Genomic DNA, 21,986 nt, shown 5'->3' with positions numbered 1-21,986 from the left:
CACACCACAGCTCCCTTGGGAGAGTGACGGGTCACTCTCATGTAACCCCGTTACAGTGAGAAAGGCGCGACAACTTGTGCGTAAACTTTAGTGATGAAGTAAAACATCACCAACGGGAGGTGGTCATAGTGATTCTTTGGGCCTCGACCGACAGAATTTGCCCTTTCAAAATATACGGTCGAGTCAGTCGCTGAGGAATAGGGTTGTGTCAGGCTCAATTTCTCGTTTGCATGGATGCGCACTTGAAGTCGATGTGATCTCCGTGAGGTGAGAGATGAACATGCCCGAATCGGGGAGAGTATTAACGATTTCAGACCTTAAAGGCTAATTTGCAACTGAATAAATATGGCTTTTACATCTACATGCAAAATACCCCAAGGACTCCTACATATTAGAAATGTAAAACCTTAGGCCTCTTTAAATTTAATTCATGTAATCAAGGATATACTGATTTAATTCTCAGCAAGAACAAGGTCTTGGGTGTACGGAGCTTGATCTCCTAAGAGCTTGAGCTTGGGCTTCCGTAGGTGGTTCCCGGCAGAAGTTACCGGCTAATCCATCCACAACAAAAGACAGAGACACGTCAATCTCGTCTCCAGTGTAAATCCTCAGGTGGGAGACAGCATTCTGTATCACACAGAATATATGTGCCTTCATCGAAGATGGAACACATGCATTTGAAGATACCTTACTGTGACCCATTGTTATTAATTCCCAAAATGCACGCGGAAGGTAGTCGATTTACCTTTATTGAATGACTCAGAGCAATCATTAAAATCATGTTCATATATGCCCGTCAAGCCTCTGAATTTGCATGTGCTTTTCAAATTTTGGCTCTCAGCCATAGCGTCGCGCGCTCGGGCTCATGACGCTCAAACTTTTCAAGATAAGATTTGCAGGTTTTAAAGGGAAAGCCGGGCTGATATTAGCTGTATACTGTATAAAAGTTTTTCTGTAACCAAGACAATGCCTCCCCCGCTGTAAAAGTTTAAGACAGACAATAGCCAAACTTTTCAAATAGAAGGGCGAAGTATGTGAAAGAATGTATTGCGTTATTTTGCGAATGAAATCTTGCTCTATTTCTCCGAGCAAGTACTTCATGGGTTATACCCATTACGCATTTTTTCTGATGATCTGACTGGCTAGGTATTCAAAATAATTTAATAGCTATCACCCTATCCAAAATACGCGAGATGCTCTTTCGAGAAGACCGGTTCTGATTTGAACCAATGGCTCTCGCAAGCCATGTTGGCAAAAATATGATTCGAGACACACCTTGCCGGTAAGGGTATCACTGTAGTAGCAATATAAGCCATCTTTGTTAGACGATTCGCAAATATCACAGCACCAATATTACCTGACGTGTCCTTTGGAAGACTGGAAGTATTGTCCATACTTGTAGTCAGCCTGCCACGTGCGAACAGATGTTCATACTAACCAATACATCTCAGATCACGACTAGCGCTTATCGAAAACTACGTCTTTATCTCCGTCTTTGCTTTTCGAAGACTATTCCTCGCCTGTATAAATATTAAGGTCTCTATAATAAGGCACTACAACAAGCTGAGTCTCATTTGGGTCAGTGTTGTGTCCAGCGAGGCATGAGGTAGGGGAAAAGTGCAAAAATACAAAAAAGGCTTTGATACGCAAAATCAGAGCTCAAGAAGGCCTTGCTTAAGAAACTTAACTTCTGACGCCAAGCTGTACGTATAACCTCAATATTGCGTGACATCACTAACCTGGCATGCACCAAATGGTCTGGGCGACGCAAAAACGCATCTTCCACCATGTGAAGCTGACGCAGATTCGTTCTTAACTTGCAGATATAATCAACAAAAGAATAACCATTTTTCTATTTAACTATTTTTGTGAAAAATGCAGCAACGGCATCGCTATGCAAAATGGTGCATGATCTTAAAGCCGAACCTGGAACTTGGTAAAACGAGACACGTTAATACGAGAAGCTACTTTGAAAAAGATCAAAAGATTTTTTTGCTGTCTTTGGTTATCGAAACTGGACGCAACGGTTCATTCATGACCATTGGTGTATATCTGGAGTAGATCACAATCGCTGTTTAGAGATAAAGCACCACAAGTATGAAATGCCAGATCTGGTCTCGGAAGGCCCAGCACAGAGCCGCACATTAGCGTTTTGTCCATAGCTTATATGACCGCCTCTTCTGTCTCAACCCAGCACCATTTTGCATTTTTAATGAAGATTGGTGAGGGGTCGTGCCATGCTCGCAAGTGTCCATTTTGAATCTTCACATCCAGTTCCGCTCTACATGGCTGTGAGTGAGGATGTCGCCGAAGTATATTTGTGCAAATGCATAATACAGTCTAAGCTCTGCATCACCCTACGATTAAGTGTCGCTGATGTTAATACAGTCGTTAAGGCACTCAAAGTGCATCCCACTAGAGTACTCATGGCAGTGAGAAGTTTTTCATTAGCACTAAATAATCTCCAAAATGTCTCAAAGCGATGAACACGCTGCAGTACACCATACTGTTCTGCTGCACGCCTTCGATGTGTAGTAAAATTTTGCGGAGGGAATGACTGCATTTTGCATAGTAAAACCATGTTTAATCCGCAACTTGCCCTCAGTCTTTTCTGCGCAAATTTGGTGTTTGGAGGAGAGTATAAATATATCTCATTAAACACGCTTAGTGCCTCAAAAGAAAGACAGCAACTAAGACATCACACCGTTTCCATAAGTCATCACAGTGTGACACAATATTTGGTCCCTGGGATTGTAAGTCTACCCGATGATATCACCGCGATCAAGGGAAGGCAGCACGTGGGGGTTTTCGGGAATTCCCACCGACAAAAAAAGAAGTGTAGAATTGATGACAGCCGTCCCAGCCCTCGCACGTAGTGTCATCAGTAACAGACGCATTCATGATGATAATCATCTCAGTTTTAAATGCTTTGCAGCTATCCACAAAAAATATCGTATCAATCAGAATGAGAATATTCGGATGGGGAAGTGATGGAGGTTCTGAAACTCTCACTTCTGGTCAAGATATTCATGGGTGAAATATCTTAACACAGTTTGATTTTGCTCCTTAATGTAGGCATGTTGTACGGCAGTGCTAACTCAGCTTTGCCCATATATATGTACCCTGCATGATTACGTCAGGGCCTGTCATTTACATGCAACTTCCAGTCGCTTGTCTCCACAGGCCGTCGTACGGAAAATCACCTTTCAGCTCAAGATAATGTCTAATTTGATACCGCTGTTGCTCACCCCTGTCTTGTCAGAGGCACACTTCGGGGGCTGCGCTTTACGACTGCAATTTTCTGAATTATCTGAAGTTCTCAGCTCTCTGCCGATTCTATTTAGACAGCTCTGGTATAGACACTCGTCAACGTCAGTGCTCATCAAATCGTACATTCTCATGTTCTCCAATCAGGCGATTGCAGCTTCATACCCGCGCCAAAAGCATGTCTACCTTCTATAATCAGATCTCACCAAAGCTCCATTAAGAGATAGGTGCGCGGTATTCGAAGATTTATACCCCAGTCAATCCTGCCATGGACCACGCTTTATTTACGTTGAATTTGTATCTGTAAACATGTTATGCGATCAAAAAAATTTCACGCTGTCAGAGTCTTTAATTTGTCGGGAAAATATAAAAGACCGCCCGTTATACCCTGGTCACAGCCTGTACAACTATTGTATCCGTAGTTGGCATATGTAACGCTCCTGCGTACTGTCTCGCACTTTTAATAGTCGTGCGTTGAACGATATTGTACGGCGCTCCTGGATCTATCCGAGCTTCCCACGTTTCACAAAGCCGACGTTAATGTAAACAACCAACAATGCTAACTTGCGAGCCTCATCTCATTGAAAGTAAAACTCTTTAAAGCTAGGTGATTAGGCACGACACCACGGGGTTTAATGAACTCTCGTTCTCTCTCAATCGACTTATTCTGGCCTACTTTGTCTAGTTTGGTTCGAGGGGCTCGTCGGACGACATTGAGTGGGATTCGACAATTTGCACCTCTTAGCTAACAGCAGGGATGCAAATATTTTGTACCACCACATATATAGCCCTAGCAAACTTTACGAAAATAGTCGGCCGCAGAAAGATTTATGTCTTCATCTTAGCATGACTTAATCCTTCGCCTCTGGCGCAATTGTAGACCTCCCACCTCCTGTTTACTTACCAGTCCCTGCGGAGAAAAATAGTTTTGCAAATTTACCCCGGTATGACCGATTTCTTCAAAATGTTGAATAAACGCGAAAAGTTTTGGTGGGAGCTGTATCTGCATGGACACCCTTTGTGACTATTTTATCCCTGCAGTTTTCAATAGAGGGTATATCACTATCTCAATTATGAAATCTTTTATCTCCTGGTTATGTCTTGCCATATCAGTCGTTTGACGTTAAGAAGACCTTTTTTCCCGAGATACCGCATGTTAGTCTCTGTTTTCGATCGCATCTTGAAACGTGGACATTGCTAGCGCTGTTGCTATGTCTTGCGTATTGCCAACTTCTCAGTCATTCCAGCTTCTCCTAGCCAAATAGATATCTTTCCCGTCCAGATGTGCAAGCAGGTGCGTGGTTTCCTGATCATTGTTACAGAAACTAGCTCAGTCTTGGTTGCATCGCAAGAACAATGGGCATAACGCTTTCTTTATACTTTTTATGCCTCGAGCAGTAGTCAAATCTTCAGAGGGAAACAGAACGTGATAGCAAGGCAGCATATAAAAAAAAAATTGTCCATCTTATAGTTGCAAATTGGGGCCTGTTTCTATATAATCGCCTCGAGCATTTCCGATGCTTCGAAAGTCTGCCGATTGTTTTTATCGACATCACCGCCCTCGGCGTGAAGAAAAATGGGTTGTTGTGTACGGAAGTTCCGGTACCGCCCCCATTTCGCTAGGAATTTCTCGCAATCAGCCTTCGTTTTCGCGGTATGTTTCGATTTTATTATCAGTGTTGAAGGCGGCAGCTTAATGGAGAGCCTTCGGCAAGCTTGAACGAAATCTTAAATTTGTGTCCTAATGCTGAGTGCTGTGGTTTTTCAATCCGTAGATCTTCTTCTTCAAGGAGACTTCTATGTTAATTGCACAAGATATAATTTCGTCTGCTTCAGCCAAAACTTGTATTGAATGGCTTTGTCATTAGCACCATACTCTCTCGCTAGGCTCCGCATGGAAGGCTTTTACCGGCTGGCAACTCCACCTTTTTAATAACTTCGAGGCGTTGGGCCTCGCTATGATGCTGCCCTTCCCCTCTTCTCTGCTTCTGAACGTCCCGAGGTTCTGCAGACATGTCTCCACTCTATAATGAAATCAAATTGTCGAAACGATAGACGAGGACTGCAATGCGCAAAGTCCGCAATCTTCGGCAGATTTCGTATTAAGTAGCAAGGATCAAGGTGTGGACTCAGCGAATACTGATTCACAAAATTTTGATCAGTCATCGCAATTTTTATAAAATCTAGACTTCAAGTTAATATCTTCGGGGAGAGTATGCCACTTGACCATATTGGTCATGAGCTGAAAATGGAAGAACAAATTCAAACTATAACTTAAGGGCCGGAAACACAACTAATCAATATTAAGTTAGCCAAATCCAGACTGGCACTGGCCAAATGGAGAAGCGAGTTGACGTTTATTTGACAATGATGTTATTTTCATGATCCGTCCAAGACTTGATCGAACCATCACTCTTCTCTTTCTTAATACGGACTGTTTGACGGGCCCGATGACTCGAGCAATTTTACCTGGCATTCGCGAAGGTAGCAAGTTGCCCATCGATCAGCAAATTTTTTTATTGAATGATTGCTTTGGATCTGAAAGTATGTAAATTGGTAGTGAATACATGCTCGTTTGGAATATTGGTGTCTTTGACGCATATTTATGAATAGATTTGCATTTTTAAGAAACTGAAGGCCAGGCTAATCACGTACTCGTGCGCTAGCTCCGTTAATTTCTCTAGAATTTATTGCTAGCCGCATATTGAATCAGACCGTCTAATTTATCTAGACTACGACCAATCGTGAAAATTATTGAATAGCATCAAAATAGCATCAGACTCTACATCAACTTCTACCTATATGAAGTATCCGCGCCGTAGATGAGAGTACACGGGCAGGGCATTTTTATTTTCCAGTGCCATTGAGCCGTCAGCGTGACAAAAAGGTTTCGAGACTTTCAGCCTTAATCCCATTTTAACGATCGACACGATTCCTTTAGCTCTGTCTGTTAGTCGGTCACGATGGTGTATCAAAGCGCCGTCTGTGCCTAACGTTATCTTTCTCGACGCTACAAGAAATCGAAGGCGAGATCTACCTTTTCTTAGCGCTTATGCGTGCATGTCGTTGCGTGTATTTATAATCGACAAGATAACACACATTTGCGTGGCCATACAGGATACATCTCCACTCGTGCTCCAACTTTGCCGTCGGACACAGCAAAGAAAAGTCAGCTTGTCTCGTTCTAAAATTGCGTCTCTTTTTCCCCTGCTGTCTTACTTCTCTAGAATAGTTTTTGTCTCAAATTAAAATTTGGATATTTTTTAACCAAATCTTCCCGGATGTCTGAATGTATTTCCTTCACGCTCGCCAATTTTCAGTAGAAACGGGTGGACGAGAAACTGGCAGTCTGTCCATATCAGTTTTGCTTGCACTCGTTACGGTCTGGTTGCTACTCAGCCCTACACGTCACATTCTTCAAGGATTACCCGGAGTATACAGAAGCAGTCGTGTGTTTTGTAGCACACCAAAAGTCTATCTGATCAGACGACTGATCATATATATCTCGTCGGCAGCCACGGGCATGCAATATAAAACAGCAACGTCACACAGTCGGACTCACTGTTCATCTTGTTCCTATCAAACTCTAGCGCGTGAAGTTGCAACATGTCATCGGAAAACCTCTAGCAGTTTCACAAGTGCAGCAACAATCTACCAGACTTGGCGAATGGAAACTTGAGAATAAAGTTGGGAGGAAAGTGAGGGCTCTGTTGGCAACTTACATCACAGGGGCTCCCAACAAGGCACGTTCAGTGGTAGCAAGAACGTCGTGAGACACTCTGGCTCTTATCTTTTACAGATAATTTAGAATCTTTCTCTTGTATCGAAAAGGGTGAACACATCAAGATCAAAAAATGCAACTAAAATACGATGTGTATGAAATGAAAAATCAATTAAAATATGATTTCTAAAAAAGGAGAAAAAAATTGTTCGGAAAATTTATTTCCTAATATTATAATTAATTTGACAGAGCTAATTTTTGCTTTAAATCAATCAAAGATTTGCTTTGGAGAGTTTTGTGTAAGACTCCTGTTACATAAATAAAACAGATCTCACAGATTCATTTTGACAGGTTCTAAAAACTTCTCTGAAAAACATTTGGTCGTCTTTTAATAATCGAGTATGGTTACCGCCTTGAACTCAGGTAGCGCTGCCCCAACTAAACCCTGGGAGAAAAACGAAACAATAGCCGCCGCGCATGCTAGTAAGACAAAATTATTTGTCATTTTTTCTCGGCACTTACTAATTATAAAGCTTGTTATTGATTACAGGCAGCGACTTCATGAATTCTGGTGCCGTCCCTTCGCAGTCCTCAGAGGTTTTAGAAAGCTCTACATCCTCTCATGCTTTGCCTCCTAGCGGTGTGGGGACGACGCAAGGTTTTGGACTAACTAATGGGGCATCTACGCTTGGCCCTGTGCCTCAATATGGTTCATCTGGGTTTGGAGCGACAGGTAATGGATATGGAGCAGCCGGTTATGGCACAGGGCCAGGCATAATGTACGGCTCAGGTTACGGTGGTATTGGAGGATATGGCGGTATGAATGCGTATGAAAGAGGCATAGGAGGCTATGGTGATAGCTTTGGAGGCTTTGGCTACAGAGGGTACGGCGGCATGTCAAGAATGGGCGCTAGCGGCTTGATGGACCCAAACAACTGTAACCTGGGCTGGCTTAATAGCATACATCAGATTGTAAGCTCAGTTGGTCAAATCACGGAGCTTCTTGGCATGAATGCCGAGGCGTTAAATTTTTGCATTGGTATGTTATGATTGGTATGTCATGATTGATAGGTACGCATATAGACGCTAATATAAATATGTGTGTATTCTTCCAGGGAGTTCTGTGCACTTTCTTGAACGATTAGGGGCCATGTGCGCTAATGTTACCTCTATGCTAGCGCCTCGACCCGTATTTCCACCTGGCCATCCACGACACGGCGAGTGTCCAGTGGCTACTGACGAAGAGATGAGTCGACGACGGCGTGTACGTATATTTAAATTTATGTTAGTCATGGCGGTGCTTGCTGTATTATATAAGGGTCTAAGGCTGCTCGCGCGGCTGCGCACAAGGGCGGTGAATAAGATGCTAGTTACGCCGCCGGCTGTAGGTGATTTGGAAAGTATTTTTCAGCGAACAGTGGGCGTCAAACATTTTAATTAACAGCGAATTACCAGCCGTGAATTCGCAGCTTAACATGTACTTGTCTATCCGCCGCTGATCGGCGGAATCAGTGCAACTTCGTCTCCGTCCTGCACCACCGCGTCGTCTTCTGAATATTCTAAGTTAAGGGCCAGCGTGATGCTTTCAATGGTTAAAGTAGCATGTGGGTACTTTTTGATAAGTATTTGCCGAAGCGATGCGAGCGTCATGTCGTTAATATTCGGCAACCTTAGCTTTTCCTCTCGCAGACCAATCTCCTCGCGCGCTGACGCAAAGTACAACAAAGTGATCTCCATCTTCGATGTTAAGTACTATCGTAAATGCCAAATGTCGCGCAAATTAAAGAATACAAATCGCTACAAGTGGTTTATTATTTTTACTATAACGCATAGGCCTACCAAGATATTCGAATCCCAAATTGACGGTTAACGTGAGCCTTATCTGCAGCGGGTTGCCGTACACTTCACTTTGCACAGAAGAAGATTCGGCTCGCGCGAAGTTTGGGGTGTTTGATCCACCCAGCAGCGAAATTGAGAGCATTAGAGATAGCTACATACCTGTAAGTTCAAGAGGTACATATATTTAGGATTATTTCCACTTATCCAAAACCATAAATTTCATCCGATAGTAAATTGTGCTTCATCGTCTTAATCTGTAGCGATACTTTATTTTCGAAATTACACAGACGTGTAATGTGACTTTCTTGCGGTCGTGCAGTAATGGACTCTATAATAGTGTAAGTGCAGAACTGTTTATAGACATATATAAAGTCTATACTTCTCCAAAAAAATGAGGACCACACTGGGTCTCGCACTTCTTTTATCGTTGTGTAACTCTGCGCAAAATTGAGCGCATAACGAACATCCAAATTCTCCCCACTCTCTGCATGCCTGCTCCTATGAGCATCATAGAATCGGGGTACTCTCCTTGCAACACTATCACATGGCTCTGCGAGCCCCCTCGATAAGTGTGGTCCTTACGACGGACGCCTCCAAGGTATACTCGGTGAGAAGGCCAAGATTTTTCTTGTTGAGAACGGTCGCAGCGACTCTGTAATTTCTGACGCAACACCTCCTTCCGCACCTGGAGACATACAGCTAAGCTGTTCACCGGCGCCCACTACGATTCGCCATCTTTCTCAATGAATAAAAATCTCCGTGTCCACTGGTGTTTTTGCAACATCCTACCTTGGAGCTCAGAACAATATCCAGCTCGTCGCTAACGAGCTGGAACTAGGAAACCCAAGCTCGCAACCACTCCTGCGTGTTACGGGTCAAATACAGTACTTTACATTTGCACGTTTTTTCACGTTGCACTTTGGTGTTATTGTGAATACTTACAAGAACCAACTAATCAGAATCCACGTAGTTGATAAACTCTTGACAATGAGGTATCACTGGTACACGTGGGCTACCAGGCGTGCAAATCTGGACATTTATTATGATACAAACCTATATATACAAATTTGGATTAGACATCACCAATGCTAACACATAAAATCTTGAAATTGCATAGCGAATTTGACAACTCGCGCCGTAGGGGATCTAAGTTTTGCTCCCTGTAGATGCATACGAAAAGAACCCATGTACGTTTGATAGCAATACTTTTTGAGTCAAGCTTTCATTTGTGTATGATGTCCGCCAATCCGTTGCATTTGGTAGCCTTTGTGCTCTTTTCCTCGTCCAAGTCGTGAAAAGACTGTATTTGCGCGAGGATAAACATTAAAATGTTTGAGTTCCTGTTTCCGGTACGATTAGACCAGTTAAGCAAGCTTATGTCAATCGTCGGTCCGGATGGATTTGGGACCTGGCGACCCAGAGTCAGATACGGTAATCGTCGAAAGGCAATGTCTAGTTATTTTACCAAGCTAAAAACACACCTCTACCGATAGGCAAAAGCGCTTTGAAGCGGGCAAGAAGCTGCGGTAGCTTTCTGACAATCCATATAATAGCTCGCATTTGGTCGCAATGATATTGCCAGGTGCCTTGAGCAAAGCATAAAGTAGGAAGTGATGGCAAGCCTCAGCCTCAGAATAAGTTAGATTGTAAATTGCGGCCTCCAGTCTTTTTATTGAACAGGAAGGAAACCTGGATAATTAGGTCCCCAGACAAGTGTTGTTGGGTTCGCAAGCGCGGTAAGGTGTTAAATAATTACAACGAGTGGAGAAAGACTTTCGGTGCAGTGAAGTGCTCGGGAGCGGTTACTTGTGCGCAGTGTGTAAAAGAACGAAAGTGTGTGAACGCCAGTGTGGTCCACATGTTAGTGAGGTATGATGCTACGACGTAACTGCTGTAATCTTATGAACTCGCACCTTGCACATTTTTCTGGATTTATTCGATACCTACTGATCAATTGTACAAAATTCCATTGCGCTTTGTATAATTGTGATGTTCATAGCTACCGATAGTCTGATAGCTATGAAGATGATGGACCTTCAAGAATGAGAGGATTGTATTACATGTGAGCTGATTGCTTTCAATTAATAAAGACAGTGGTATTGCACGAAAGTATAAAAAGTATACATTAAGTCGTAGTCTAAATAGCATTAGTTTTGATTATATTAATCGAAAATAGGATAATAAAACTTCAAACTACATTTTTGTAGTGTTGCGCCTCGTACTTTGCGCAGATAAAAGTTTTGACTTTAGAGTAACGGATATGGGTTGGGTTTCCTATCAGGGGCGGAGCCGATAGCCTCTTACATAACTAAACCTGATAATTCGCTCACATTATTCGGTGCTTACGTGCATGACGATTCTCGTGAGTATAGTGGATAGTATACCCGCCTGTCACGCGGTTGACCCGGTATCAATTTCCAGACAGGAACGTCCCTTCGTACAATTTGTTTTTTTCTCTGTTTTTTTCATGAATTCATGGCATACTTGATATATATTTATTCTATCTCACATAATAAAAATGTCATTTCTAACGTCCGGGCCCCTTCTTCTTGAGTTAGCGTAATCTTCATTAATACCAGCATTCCTATACTTATAAGCACTCACAGTTACATGTAAGCTAAATTCCGTACAATTGTACCGTATTTGAACTTAGTGCCGCCGAAATAAATGGATTTGATTCGCAAGGGTACGAAACTTGCCCAGCGACACACAATGTGAAGCACAATAGTGTTCACATATAATTGTATTTTCGAGACACCGCGCGAATGTTATAACTCCACAAGCAACCACTGCGCCTGAGATCTTACTTAGCTCTCTGATCTTTGTCGCGCAGCTATTCTGAACGTACATGCACCGAAAGTTCGCTCCCTGGTATCAAACGAACTTGCTCAACAAGCCCCGCTAAAAGCGCGGTCTTCGCGACCTCCGCGTTATGTATTCTTCATGTTAAGGTACTGAGATGATCCTCGACGAGAGCGGCTCAAGTACTTCCACGGCAACATCTCCCACCGATTGGAGAGGGCATGATGTCAAGACTTGTGGATCAAGGAGGCTGAGCGCAGTGAATGTTCCCTCCTATCAGAACAGCTAGGTAATACATCGCCGGGAGAAGACGAAGGGGCTCGATCGAAGCTCGTTGAATCCAGGACGATGCACTAATGTAAGAAACCTGGCTCAGGGAGCCCAGATTGTTTGCCTGCAAACACAAGAGCAACTGCGACTTTTGCCCATATCACGTCGTGAGAACGATTTTTGCAGCGTTCTTAATCGCTTGCCATGCTGTAAATTTCCTACTTGCCTTTTTGCGGGGGTTTTCCGCTTACATTCAGTGCGAAACAAGCGCGAGCTAGCACCTTTTCTTTTTTTCACACGTCATAAATCCCCAGGAGTATCGTTTGTGCCTGTAGCAGCAGCGGCTGAGAAAAATTATATTCTTCATGAGTGAAACGTTTATATATTGTATATGGTTTGGATAGAATTAATTTTATCATTATGTATTTCCTACAAAACTATCGGTTCTGCTCCTGTAAGAGCGCACAAGCCCAACCTATGTGCAAAGTGCACGTTTTGGCAACCAAAGGTCCAGAAGTGGTATCAGGTTGCCTGAAGGCGCTCGCCAGCTTTGACAATGCGCTGAAGAGGTACGCCCAGGAGCGCTCCATCCGGCTACCAGCGGAGGAATAGATGATTTCTATCGTGAGACTGCCAATGCTATTGTCAAGGCTTTTGAGGGCTGGGACGGAGAAAACCCTAGGGAAGCCGAAAGATCACGAATTTGGCTTTGCTCCAAGCGGGGACACAGCACATCGCGCTTGTAATTACTTAGCTAAGAGGGGCACGAGATATGGAACTCACATAAAAAACCTTTGTTAAGAAGGCGTTCGCCCAAGAATGATTTAAAGCGAGAGATATCTCTGTTGTTCGCACCGCCTTGTTGGGCGCATAAGATGCGCTCAAAACTTCTTTTCGCCTGTGTAGGAAAAGAGAAGTAGCGAACAATTTTCAGAAGTTAGTGATTCTTACGGCCGCAATTACGTCTGACCCTCTCCCGGAGGCGATAACGGTTACCATCTTCACGGAGGCTCTAAAACGGGTGTGGCTTACACCGAGACGCTTCGCGTTCACCCTGTCTCTTGGAGAAGCGGTGGGTGTCGCGAATATTTAAGAGGACCAGTTTTGTGTCGCAGGGGCAGGATGGGGTGCTGGGAAAGAGACAAGAGTGCGCTTGTTATTGTGGACCTCGCTGATATGGGATATATATATGTATCTTAGTGCCTTAGAAGCCTCGCGGTAATTGCAGATATTTCTTTTGTAGGTATACAAAGCATCTGCACCTTGCGTACTCCCTTTACCAGGATTACCAAGGATCTGGATAATATGAACGGACACAATGCGAAACATATCACGGGTAATCACTAAATCTCTACGCGTGAGAGGGCCCTCTGGAATAAGAGAAATTATGTGACATTATGTGGTTCGTGATTAATGGGACCTGCCTTTGAAAAATCAACTCTCTCGAAGAAAAGCGGAGCGCACAGCCCAAATTGTTAATCGTTGAATATAATGCCCCGGGACTTGTGAAGCCATGAAAAGTTTTAATAGATTCAGGAGCGGTGTGAAATTACAGCAATGCGAAGTTGTCATAACTAGGATCTTAGGGTTTAGGGTTGAGACAGTGACGATGAAGGTTACGGATGCGGTATCCATACGTCTTGCGAAAGGAACTGGTAAACGGTAGCAGAATCGGGTTTTAGCGCGGGTACAAAGCTACAATAGCTTCCGCGCAGGACATGAACAGTCCGAATTACTCAACTAGAACGGTGAATGCCTTAAGCAGAGCTTGGAAGACAAAGGTGGCAGTAGGTTATGGTCGTAGAGTGGGACAGAACGAACGATTGTAAATCGCGGTCTCCAGAGTGCGCCCCTATTGAAAAGGAAAAAGCAAGTGTATATGATGGACGACAGAGTGTATCACGAGTAAGGTGGTAAGACGCAAATATAAGCTGATGCCCCCTGCGCCAGGTTTGGTGAGGAATGGGTGTCATAGTATGTCAAAGCCGCTGGATTTTGAGAGTGACTGTACTTTGCGAGTGGGAGAGTCAGCTCTTTTTTACAAAGAATATTTCTGTCGCGATGTGACGGTAGCACTGAATAAACACAACCGTACGATATAGAGCATTGAAACTCCACAGAAAAGCGGCAGTAAAGATTATTCACTCATGGGTGGATGGCTCGAGGTAGCCATAGGGGCTAAAGCCCCCATCATTACGTCCGTCAGTAGCTCTTTCCGAGCTGAAGAAAGTATTTCCAGGGGATGTGTACAAGTAGTTACAAGATAGCAAGGATATCAGAATGATACGGCTTTACCATAGGGGTGCTTAGCTTGTCATCTGTCATTTTTCTATCATTGAGAAACTGAGTGCGTGGTTGTGATAGCTATCTCCAAGGATTCAATGGATTTTTCAATCTGTGTTTAAAGAACATCACGACGTGATGACGAGAGATCCACCATTTGTGTTACACTCAAATATGAGTATGTGTCATGAAATCGACTTGGTTCCCGGAGCCAAGTGTTGCGCCACAAAGCTACGGTCCTTACCAATAAGACAGTATTAAATCATTAACGGTCTTGTCTGTGCGAAGCACTTGAGTTTACCAACTGTCTGAGTCAGGATGGCTCACAATAGTGGCGAGTTGTGGAGCCACGATCTGGCGCAAACGCTGCTCCTGACGACATGTGCTTCTGAGCACTATGGTTGACTGCTTTATTCTAGCGCCCTTGACATAGTTGATGGATATGATCAACTAATGATGATGCAGAAATATAGCTTTCACTGCTCAAAGTAGGATACTCTTTTATGCAACATGCACTGTCTAATAAACTTGCGACGTTCAATTGTCTGTTGAGACAGCTTTCAAACCACACTGCGCCTATGCACAAACCTGTTTTGATATTACATTTACCCATAGCTGTGCAGTGCATGATATGTAGAATATGGAGAGCCCCTTTAGGCACTTGCGAGCAATACTCGAGTGTATGCGCTTAAACAAGCTGCTCCCAACGAAGACAAGTGGAATTTTGCGCCTACATAATTTCCTTTCTGTGTTGCTTTATAGGTAAGTACGACCTACCGCCAGATCACCAAAGATATCGGCTATTGTAGATTGAGCAATGTCTCTGTCGTAAAAAGACATGAGAAATTGGCTCGCTAATTACTTGCAGAAGTACAGTGCAAGATTTGCTGACATGGCACAACTCCTCACCAATCTACTTAAAAAGCACTTTAGATAATGCAAGGGTATGGCAAAAGAGGCGACGTCAATAGATGTGAGAATAAAATCGATATGTGCCCCATTCTGGCTTTTCCAAATCAGTTCTATCATTCAATATCGGCTAATATGCTACAGACATCGCAATAGGCTGCTTTTTCCAGATTGCAATATAGTATGCCCTCGTCAAGTTCAGGGTGCACCTGGTTGGCTTTACGCTGTTTGTGATCGACGCAGACCATGCGTCGTTGCGCACAGTGACGTCGTCATCATATTTCTCATCGAAACTGGCAGGATGTTTATTTTCTGCAAAATCCCCCTAAGATAACGTATAATATGGACCGTCTTAATGTGATGGGATGCGCTTCCGCGTCGCCCCGACTACGGATTGCCACATGTCACGATGGCGACATCCTCAGTTGATGAGGTGATTGGTATCGCGTACGGGTCAGACGCAACAAGTGTTGCGATGTTAAGAGCTTAAGAAGGCGAAGAGCTTGAAGTTAAAAGCTCGCTTCATCGAAGCGCACTGTCGCACGCCAACGCCACTATGCTTTATCACAGGGCTTGCTGTATTGCAGCACTTACCCACATAGCACTCAGCGTGTAGTGGCCTTATGATGAGAACATCCGTACAGACTAATGTACGAGGCACACCTCGGAAGAAGAAAGATCTACTACTTAGTGAGCGCAACGTATCGGTGGGCCAAAATGTATGATTGGGCAAGCATATATGTGTGCGCGTGTGTATTGTGTCAACGGTCCGACCCTCGCCGCATGCGGTAGAAACTTCGGTCGGCCTGCAGGTTTCGGCAGAGTGCTGACAGTCTATTAGTATGGACCTATTAGTATGGACCTGATTGCCTTTCAAAAGCCGCGCCCAGTAAAATAGTGGTATTGTGGTCTTTGGTATTGTCTAAGCAAGGTAGTTTATCTTGCTGCCGTCGGCGATGGAATATCCAGCTCGCCTTGTCAAAACGTTTCGTCAATATGGCGCATTGTGTCGTATATAGCTCCACGCTTTACAGCAAGAGATGGTCAGAGTGCTCGACACCAGATCGGATATATCAACCGCTTGACACCCGCTACCAGAAAGCCAACGGAGCATGTGATTCAAGCTGAAAGGATTATCGTTTGAAACAGTTGCGCATAGATACGGTGGTGCTGGAGTGAGTTGCCCCACTTACTGAGTTTGCGTAAGTGATGCAGGTCAGCCCTTACGCGAAGAAACGCTGATCATAACAGTACCTCAAAAAATACACACGCTTGTGCGACGAGGAAGCAATTTCCAAAGTGTAGGGAAGAAGAATGACTTGAGAGTATTTTGCAGCTAAATTAAATGAGTTAATGGCTCCTAGCTACATGCAAAACACCCCAAGAGCTCCTTAAGGTTTCACAAAATTAACCATAGTTCCTAATTTATTCAATTAAGGGTGCACTGAGGCTGAACTCAGCTTCAGCTTATACAACGAAGCTTGAACTTCGAAAAGCTCGACCTTCAACCTTCGTCAAAAGTATAAGAGAAGTGACTGGCTTACGCCACCCAAACGAAAAATAGAGACACGTCGGTCTCGTCACCAGTATAAACCAGCATCTTTCGTCACACAGAATGCCCTTAACTTCATACAAGATGTCACGTATGCATTTGGTAATCCATACTATAATCTTCTTTGCCATAAATGCAGAGGTACACAGATGTATCAATGTGACTTCATGTAGTTGCTAAATGTAGCCCGTCACATTACGGGCTTTTCCAACTCTGCATAAACGGTTTGGTGTTTTCCCGGGGGTCTTTGACATCGTAAAAAGTGGCTTTTACATCAGTGGGGAAGGCACTGTCAATCAGAACGACTTACTGATACCAATCAGCTACGCTCTAAAACAAGTTCATTGATGCTATCTTGATACGATTGTGCGCCATGGGCATGGTGCTCGTCGCGATGGCGTACAGCCAAGATATGCAAAGACAGCACGCTGAAGCCAGAGGAAGTGAAAACAGGTGCGAATATGTTGTGGGGTGACTGTTATTATAAATGCAATTATCATATAGTGTCCGCAGTCTACGAGATTTTGTTGCGATTTCACCGAATTGGACCGTTCATGGTTGTGGTGTGCGCTATATACTTCACATCCCACTGACATCCAGTGTTTCGTGTAGGCTTACCTCTTTTTCGCTCTTAAGATCCAATCAGATGTGCTGATCTGTAATGCAGACGTAGCAATGTCTACCATACCCAGTAGCTGAGCTACCCTCTGCTTAAAAAATGCAACGCAAATCTGAGCTGATGGAGGCGCGTCAACCCATGGAGAGCAATGGCAAATCTCCGGAAGCCTATCCGAGATACATCTCAGTTTCGGATGCACGCCGATTATCAGAGAGAGTGATTGTGCAACCATAATTATGAAAGCTCACGAAATCAAGCCACGGGGGCGTAGACTTCCGTCGGCACCACTCGCTAAGCAAGAGGTGATTATCTTTCGGCACACCAAGTTAAGTGAAAGATTAACCGTAGTCTAATAACTCGTCGACATATTTGGTCAGGTGCCGCGGCAGCTTGTGATCTATCGCACCCTTGGCCTGTTTTTCCTTGGAGAAAGGCAGCGTCACCCGTCGCAGCGCGCTTCACACTGGTAAAGGGCTTCTCGCCTTAAGGTGAATAAGTGTAACAGGGTTACACGTGCCCTTGTGGGAAAGGGCAGTTCGCACAAGATTGTGCGACCGTATATAGGTGTGTATTACACAGATAGTGTAATAACATCACCGTAACAAGAAGCCACCATGTGGCAGGATTGCCAGTAGTAATGCATATTGATTAGGTTTTGCTATATTAATCAGATATTACGGTATTAATACCTAAAGTTTTAGATTTTGGCGGCTCTGCCGCAACTAGAACAATTACTACAGTTTCGTTTATGAATAGAAGTGTTCGTTTCCCTTGGTAAGGCCTTGGTTATTAGGAGTAGCGGATTGCAATCCGTTTGGAGAAAACTTGAGGTAGGTGACCTTAGCTAAGCTTTCTCTAAGCAAAAGCTACGGCAGCCCCGCTGCAATACGACTTTAAGTAAACAGTTTGCATGAAGACGAGCGGGGCAGTAAACAGCAGGAGCTTGAGATGACGGGTTGTTGCCTCAACGTCCTCATTGCGATCTAAATTTTGCAAAGACAAGCATGAGACGACGATATAGGCGAATTATTACTGTGCTGAAGCTGGCTTACAATTCTAGAGACGGTGAAGCGGCTTTCTCCTCTTATTCATTACGCGAAGTGAGTCTGACCCCCAGCGCTTTTGACAGCTTCTCGAGTCCAAAGCATATCTTACTTCATGTAAATGTCTGTATTTTTTTGATGTGCGACTAGCAGCCAATGTGTACCTCGGATTCCTCCTTTTCGGAGTTGCTTTATCTTGTAGAAACCGACACTCTTGGTACTTATAGGTTCTTACAATGATTACAATTTTGATGTACTGCATTGTACTTAATTCAATTGAACCAAATGTGTAAGGTTTACGCACAAAGATTACAGTACTTGCTCCGTTATATATGTAATCTTAAAACAGCAGAGCAAGATAGACACCTACTTACTTAAGATGCTCTCAATTCCACGCCTAGGTGAAGCGTACGATTTCAACCTTTGCGCATTGTTTAACGCGGGCTTTCTGAGTTAAATCCCCATTCGAGCACAGCGCACGGCAACTATGTTGCAGTCGTAGCCCTACCTAAGTGTCACATGTCACGTTCGGTGTCGAAATCGTTGTCACTGGTTTGTAAATATAGGGAGCTGAGTCATTTGCATATATCATATACTGCAATGTGCTGTTAGACTTAGCTTCGGTCACAGACCATTAACAATCCAACAAATATGTGCATCCTCAATTTACCTCACCCTGATGTATGCTTACTAGGAATTTATTCAACTTCCTACGCTTCCTAAAGCAGGGTGCTGTATTGCATCTTGCCGCACATGTCTCCACAGTTACTTCCACGATGACCGATACTCCGCACAATTCAGGTGCCCACTGAGGCATCCTCCGCTGACTTAACTTCCGCACTCTTTTGCTTGCTGCTGACTTTAAATGGCCCTACCCCTCACACGTAAGTTTGACGAGTAATGGATGGTAATTTGGGGTGAAGGAAACGAGCTGAAGTTCTGGTACTGACCAAAGTAGCCGTTTAGTTTAAGGCACCGAATCACCTTAATTCTCAGGCGTTATTGTGACTACATGATATCGTTCGCTTTTGCCGTCATCTTAGCAGAATAGCGATCGACTTTGAATAGCAGTTTTAACAGGTTTCGCAACTATCATATCTGCACTAACATGTTGTACTGAAATTTTTGAAAATACGACGTTGCGTATACGCCAAATAATCGCTTTACGAGTAAAATTTCGACTGCTATGATTGTCTCTTGATTACGAAAGTTGTTCAGTTCAAAATCCGACAAGTGTCCCCCGAAGTTCTCGTCTAAAGATGATAAGTCGCGCAATGATGCCTGCGATCGCAGTATTTGCCTTCTTGGCGCGGTGCGCATCAGCTGATACCGAAGTATTGACTGAGGCTACATTTGACCATCTGACTAGCAACGGCGTATGGTTCATCAAATTTTATGCGCCGTGGTGTGGTCACTGCCAAAAACTAGCGCCTGTGATTGAAGATCTATCGGAAAGTTCTAAGGACGTAAACGTAGCTAAGGTGGACTGCACTAAGGAGCGTAGTATCTGCGAACGCTTTAGCGTGGGATCGTATCCGACGCTCAAGGTCGTGGCTGATGGCAAGTCCTATGATTATAATGGCCGTCGCGATGTGGCCTCAATGCTGGCGTTTTCGACTAAAGGCTATAAGAAGGACTTTGGAGAGCGCGTACTATCCTATGCAGAGCACGTTGATCAGCGTAAATCAGCAGCTGCTGAGCATGAAGAAAACGAGCGTAAAAGTGCAGTTGTACAACTTAGCACGTCTTCATTCGAGGAGCAGGTTTTGCCGGGAAAAGGCCCATGGCTTATCAAGTTTTACGCGCCCTGGTGCGGCCACTGCAAGCGTCTTGCTCCTACTTGGACTAAACTGAGTCGCACCCTCAAAGAAACTGGCAGCAACGTCCGTGTGGCTAAAGTGGACTGCACCGTACACCGACGCGTCTGCTCGCGCTTTGGGGTCAATGGATATCCGTCACTCTTCTACCTCAATGACGGACAAGTATATAGATACAAGGGTGGTCGCACGCTTCCTGCATTCTTGGACTTCGTTGAGAGCGGCTGGAAGACGGCGGAATCGACTGGTCCGATTCCTGAGGAAGGATTTTTCTCTAAGCTCGTTGATATGACTATTGAGTGGGCTATGGAGCACACCGTGCTTGCAGTCCTGGCGAGTATCTTAGTAATTGCCATCGTCGTGGCTGTTTTGGTGGCAGTACTAGACTACTGGCTTGGTGCAGATGATGTGGCGCAGTACAAGAGGGATTTGAACGAAAAGGAGGCAGTGCTTAAAGAAGGCGAAGTACTTCCACCAAAGGTTGCGTCTGCGGCGTTGGCCAAAAAGACCGGTCAGAAGCCCAAGGACGAGTAATTGTATTCACTTTATTGAATAACGCGCCTTTGAGTCATACTGCTGAAGTGTTGATCAAAAGGAAAACAGACGAAAAGGTAGATGTCAGTATGCTTTGCGGGATTACATGCGTATCGTTGGTTTAATCCCCATCAAGGATTGACGAAAAGCATGTACAAAATTTCGTAAAACGCGTTTTATAAAACAATTAACATGCAGTTGTACATGCGATGGACATCCAGTACTCAATAACCTCTAAAAACCACATGGGTTCTCGCTGAAACTTTGTGTCTAGCTTGACAATCTGATGGGCCAGCAATGTACGCACCGATACCGCAGTGTCAATCTTGATTTTTTGCATCGGTCCAATGGCCATAATGAAATCACCTATTCAAACCACTTGTCATGCAAAGCTCAGCGTGTTTTTATTATCATATACCAGCGACTGACCCAATTGGGGTCTAGCATCCACACCAGAAGGCGTATTTTTCAGGAAAACTCTTAGCTCCAGGTGCAAGACGCCAGTACCGTCGTCTATCGTGTACTGCATATTGTCTTCAGACATGGCGACCACGACTCCCTGCGTGGAAGAAAATGTCATCATGAAAGTTTCAGACAACTTAATTGTGTTAGATATTTCGTAAACCTGAACCCAAAGGCGAGAACAGTCGAGGCCATTAATGTTGGGACAAGTGCGCGTAGAAGACTGCAAGGCAAAGTAAATCTGCACTATAAAGGCTTTTGCCGTATTTAAGCTGCGTGTCGAAATCGTAACCATAGCAGCGATATGGAGAGCTTCAAAACTAGAACTTAATTACCTATACGCTGTGTGTGTGTAAAGAAATTAAGCACACAAATGACATCAAAATTTTAAGAGTTGTTTTTAGAAATGTCAAGCAACGACTTAAATGAGTTTTTGCGTGATTGCAGCACCCTTGAGTCCCGCCTGCTCGATAGTCAGTGCTAGATCCGTTGACACAGGACGAGGAGGAAATCCTGCCAACAGTGTGTATGGTTGTGTCATTTCGTCGTTCCTAGAGCATAATAACATGACCACGTCAACGTCGCCACATAAGCTCTTACATCCCTTCCAACGTACATCTGAATTATAGCGTGTAAATCACGAATTGTGTGGTCCATGTTTAGCGTCTCCCTGAGTCTTTGTCCATTATGCAAACGGATCTGCAGCGTCGTCGTAGGCTTCTTATCGTCAGTTACAGGCCGCTCTGACGGCATTCCGTCCCCCCGAAAAACCGCGTCGGTTGCGTAGGTAGTGGAACCCATGCTTTGACCCTCCCCACTAAACGCTGTGTATGCCGGCGGTGGGGGTTCCACGTAATCTTCCTGCCGC

At 44.2% G+C, this 21,986-nt stretch overlaps 5 protein-coding genes across 5 annotated transcripts; 2 read left to right on the top strand and 3 right to left on the bottom strand.

Annotated features, from left to right (window-relative positions):
• Window positions 1–7,389: 7,389 nt before the first annotated feature.
• Window positions 7,390–8,429, top strand: PHALS_05088 (uncharacterized protein; the record flags this gene model as incomplete). The annotated part of the gene is made up of 3 exons (XM_024722830.1): window positions 7,390–7,471; window positions 7,539–8,027; window positions 8,104–8,429. 3 exons carry the CDS (start codon window positions 7,390–7,392, stop codon window positions 8,427–8,429), a joined length of 897 nt encoding a protein of 298 aa, XP_024573867.1.
• Window positions 8,430–8,473: 44 nt separating this feature from the next.
• On the bottom strand, window positions 8,474–8,969 carry PHALS_05087 (molybdopterin converting subunit 1; the record flags this gene model as incomplete). Its single annotated transcript, XM_024722829.1, has 2 exons — window positions 8,474–8,694; window positions 8,828–8,969. The coding sequence occupies 2 exons, from the start codon at window positions 8,967–8,969 to the stop codon at window positions 8,474–8,476; spliced, it is 363 nt and encodes a 120-aa protein (XP_024573866.1).
• Window positions 8,970–19,579: 10,610 nt separating this feature from the next.
• Window positions 19,580–20,656, top strand: PHALS_05086 (protein disulfide-isomerase domain; the record flags this gene model as incomplete). Its single annotated transcript, XM_024722828.1, has 1 exon — window positions 19,580–20,656. One exon carries the CDS (start codon window positions 19,580–19,582, stop codon window positions 20,654–20,656), a length of 1,077 nt encoding a protein of 358 aa, XP_024573865.1.
• Window positions 20,657–20,843: 187 nt separating this feature from the next.
• Window positions 20,844–21,413, bottom strand: PHALS_05085 (Nucleic acid-binding, OB-fold; the record flags this gene model as incomplete). The annotated part of the gene is made up of 3 exons (XM_024722827.1): window positions 20,844–21,022; window positions 21,086–21,215; window positions 21,282–21,413. 3 exons carry the CDS (start codon window positions 21,411–21,413, stop codon window positions 20,844–20,846), a joined length of 441 nt encoding a protein of 146 aa, XP_024573864.1.
• Window positions 21,414–21,539: 126 nt separating this feature from the next.
• Window positions 21,540–21,919, bottom strand: PHALS_05084 (Protein tyrosine phosphatase SHP1/Cofactor for p97 ATPase-mediated vesicle membrane fusion; the record flags this gene model as incomplete). Its single annotated transcript, XM_024722825.1, has 2 exons — window positions 21,540–21,669; window positions 21,735–21,919. The coding sequence occupies 2 exons, from the start codon at window positions 21,917–21,919 to the stop codon at window positions 21,540–21,542; spliced, it is 315 nt and encodes a 104-aa protein (XP_024573863.1).
• Between the last annotated feature and the right edge of the window lie 67 nt (window positions 21,920–21,986).

Source organism: Plasmopara halstedii, assembly GCF_900000015.1.
Source record: "Plasmopara halstedii genome assembly, contig: Scaffold_287, whole genome shotgun sequence".
Lineage (NCBI taxonomy): Eukaryota > Oomycota > Peronosporomycetes > Peronosporales > Peronosporaceae > Plasmopara > Plasmopara halstedii.
This window is presented reverse-complemented; position numbering and strand designations above follow the sequence as displayed.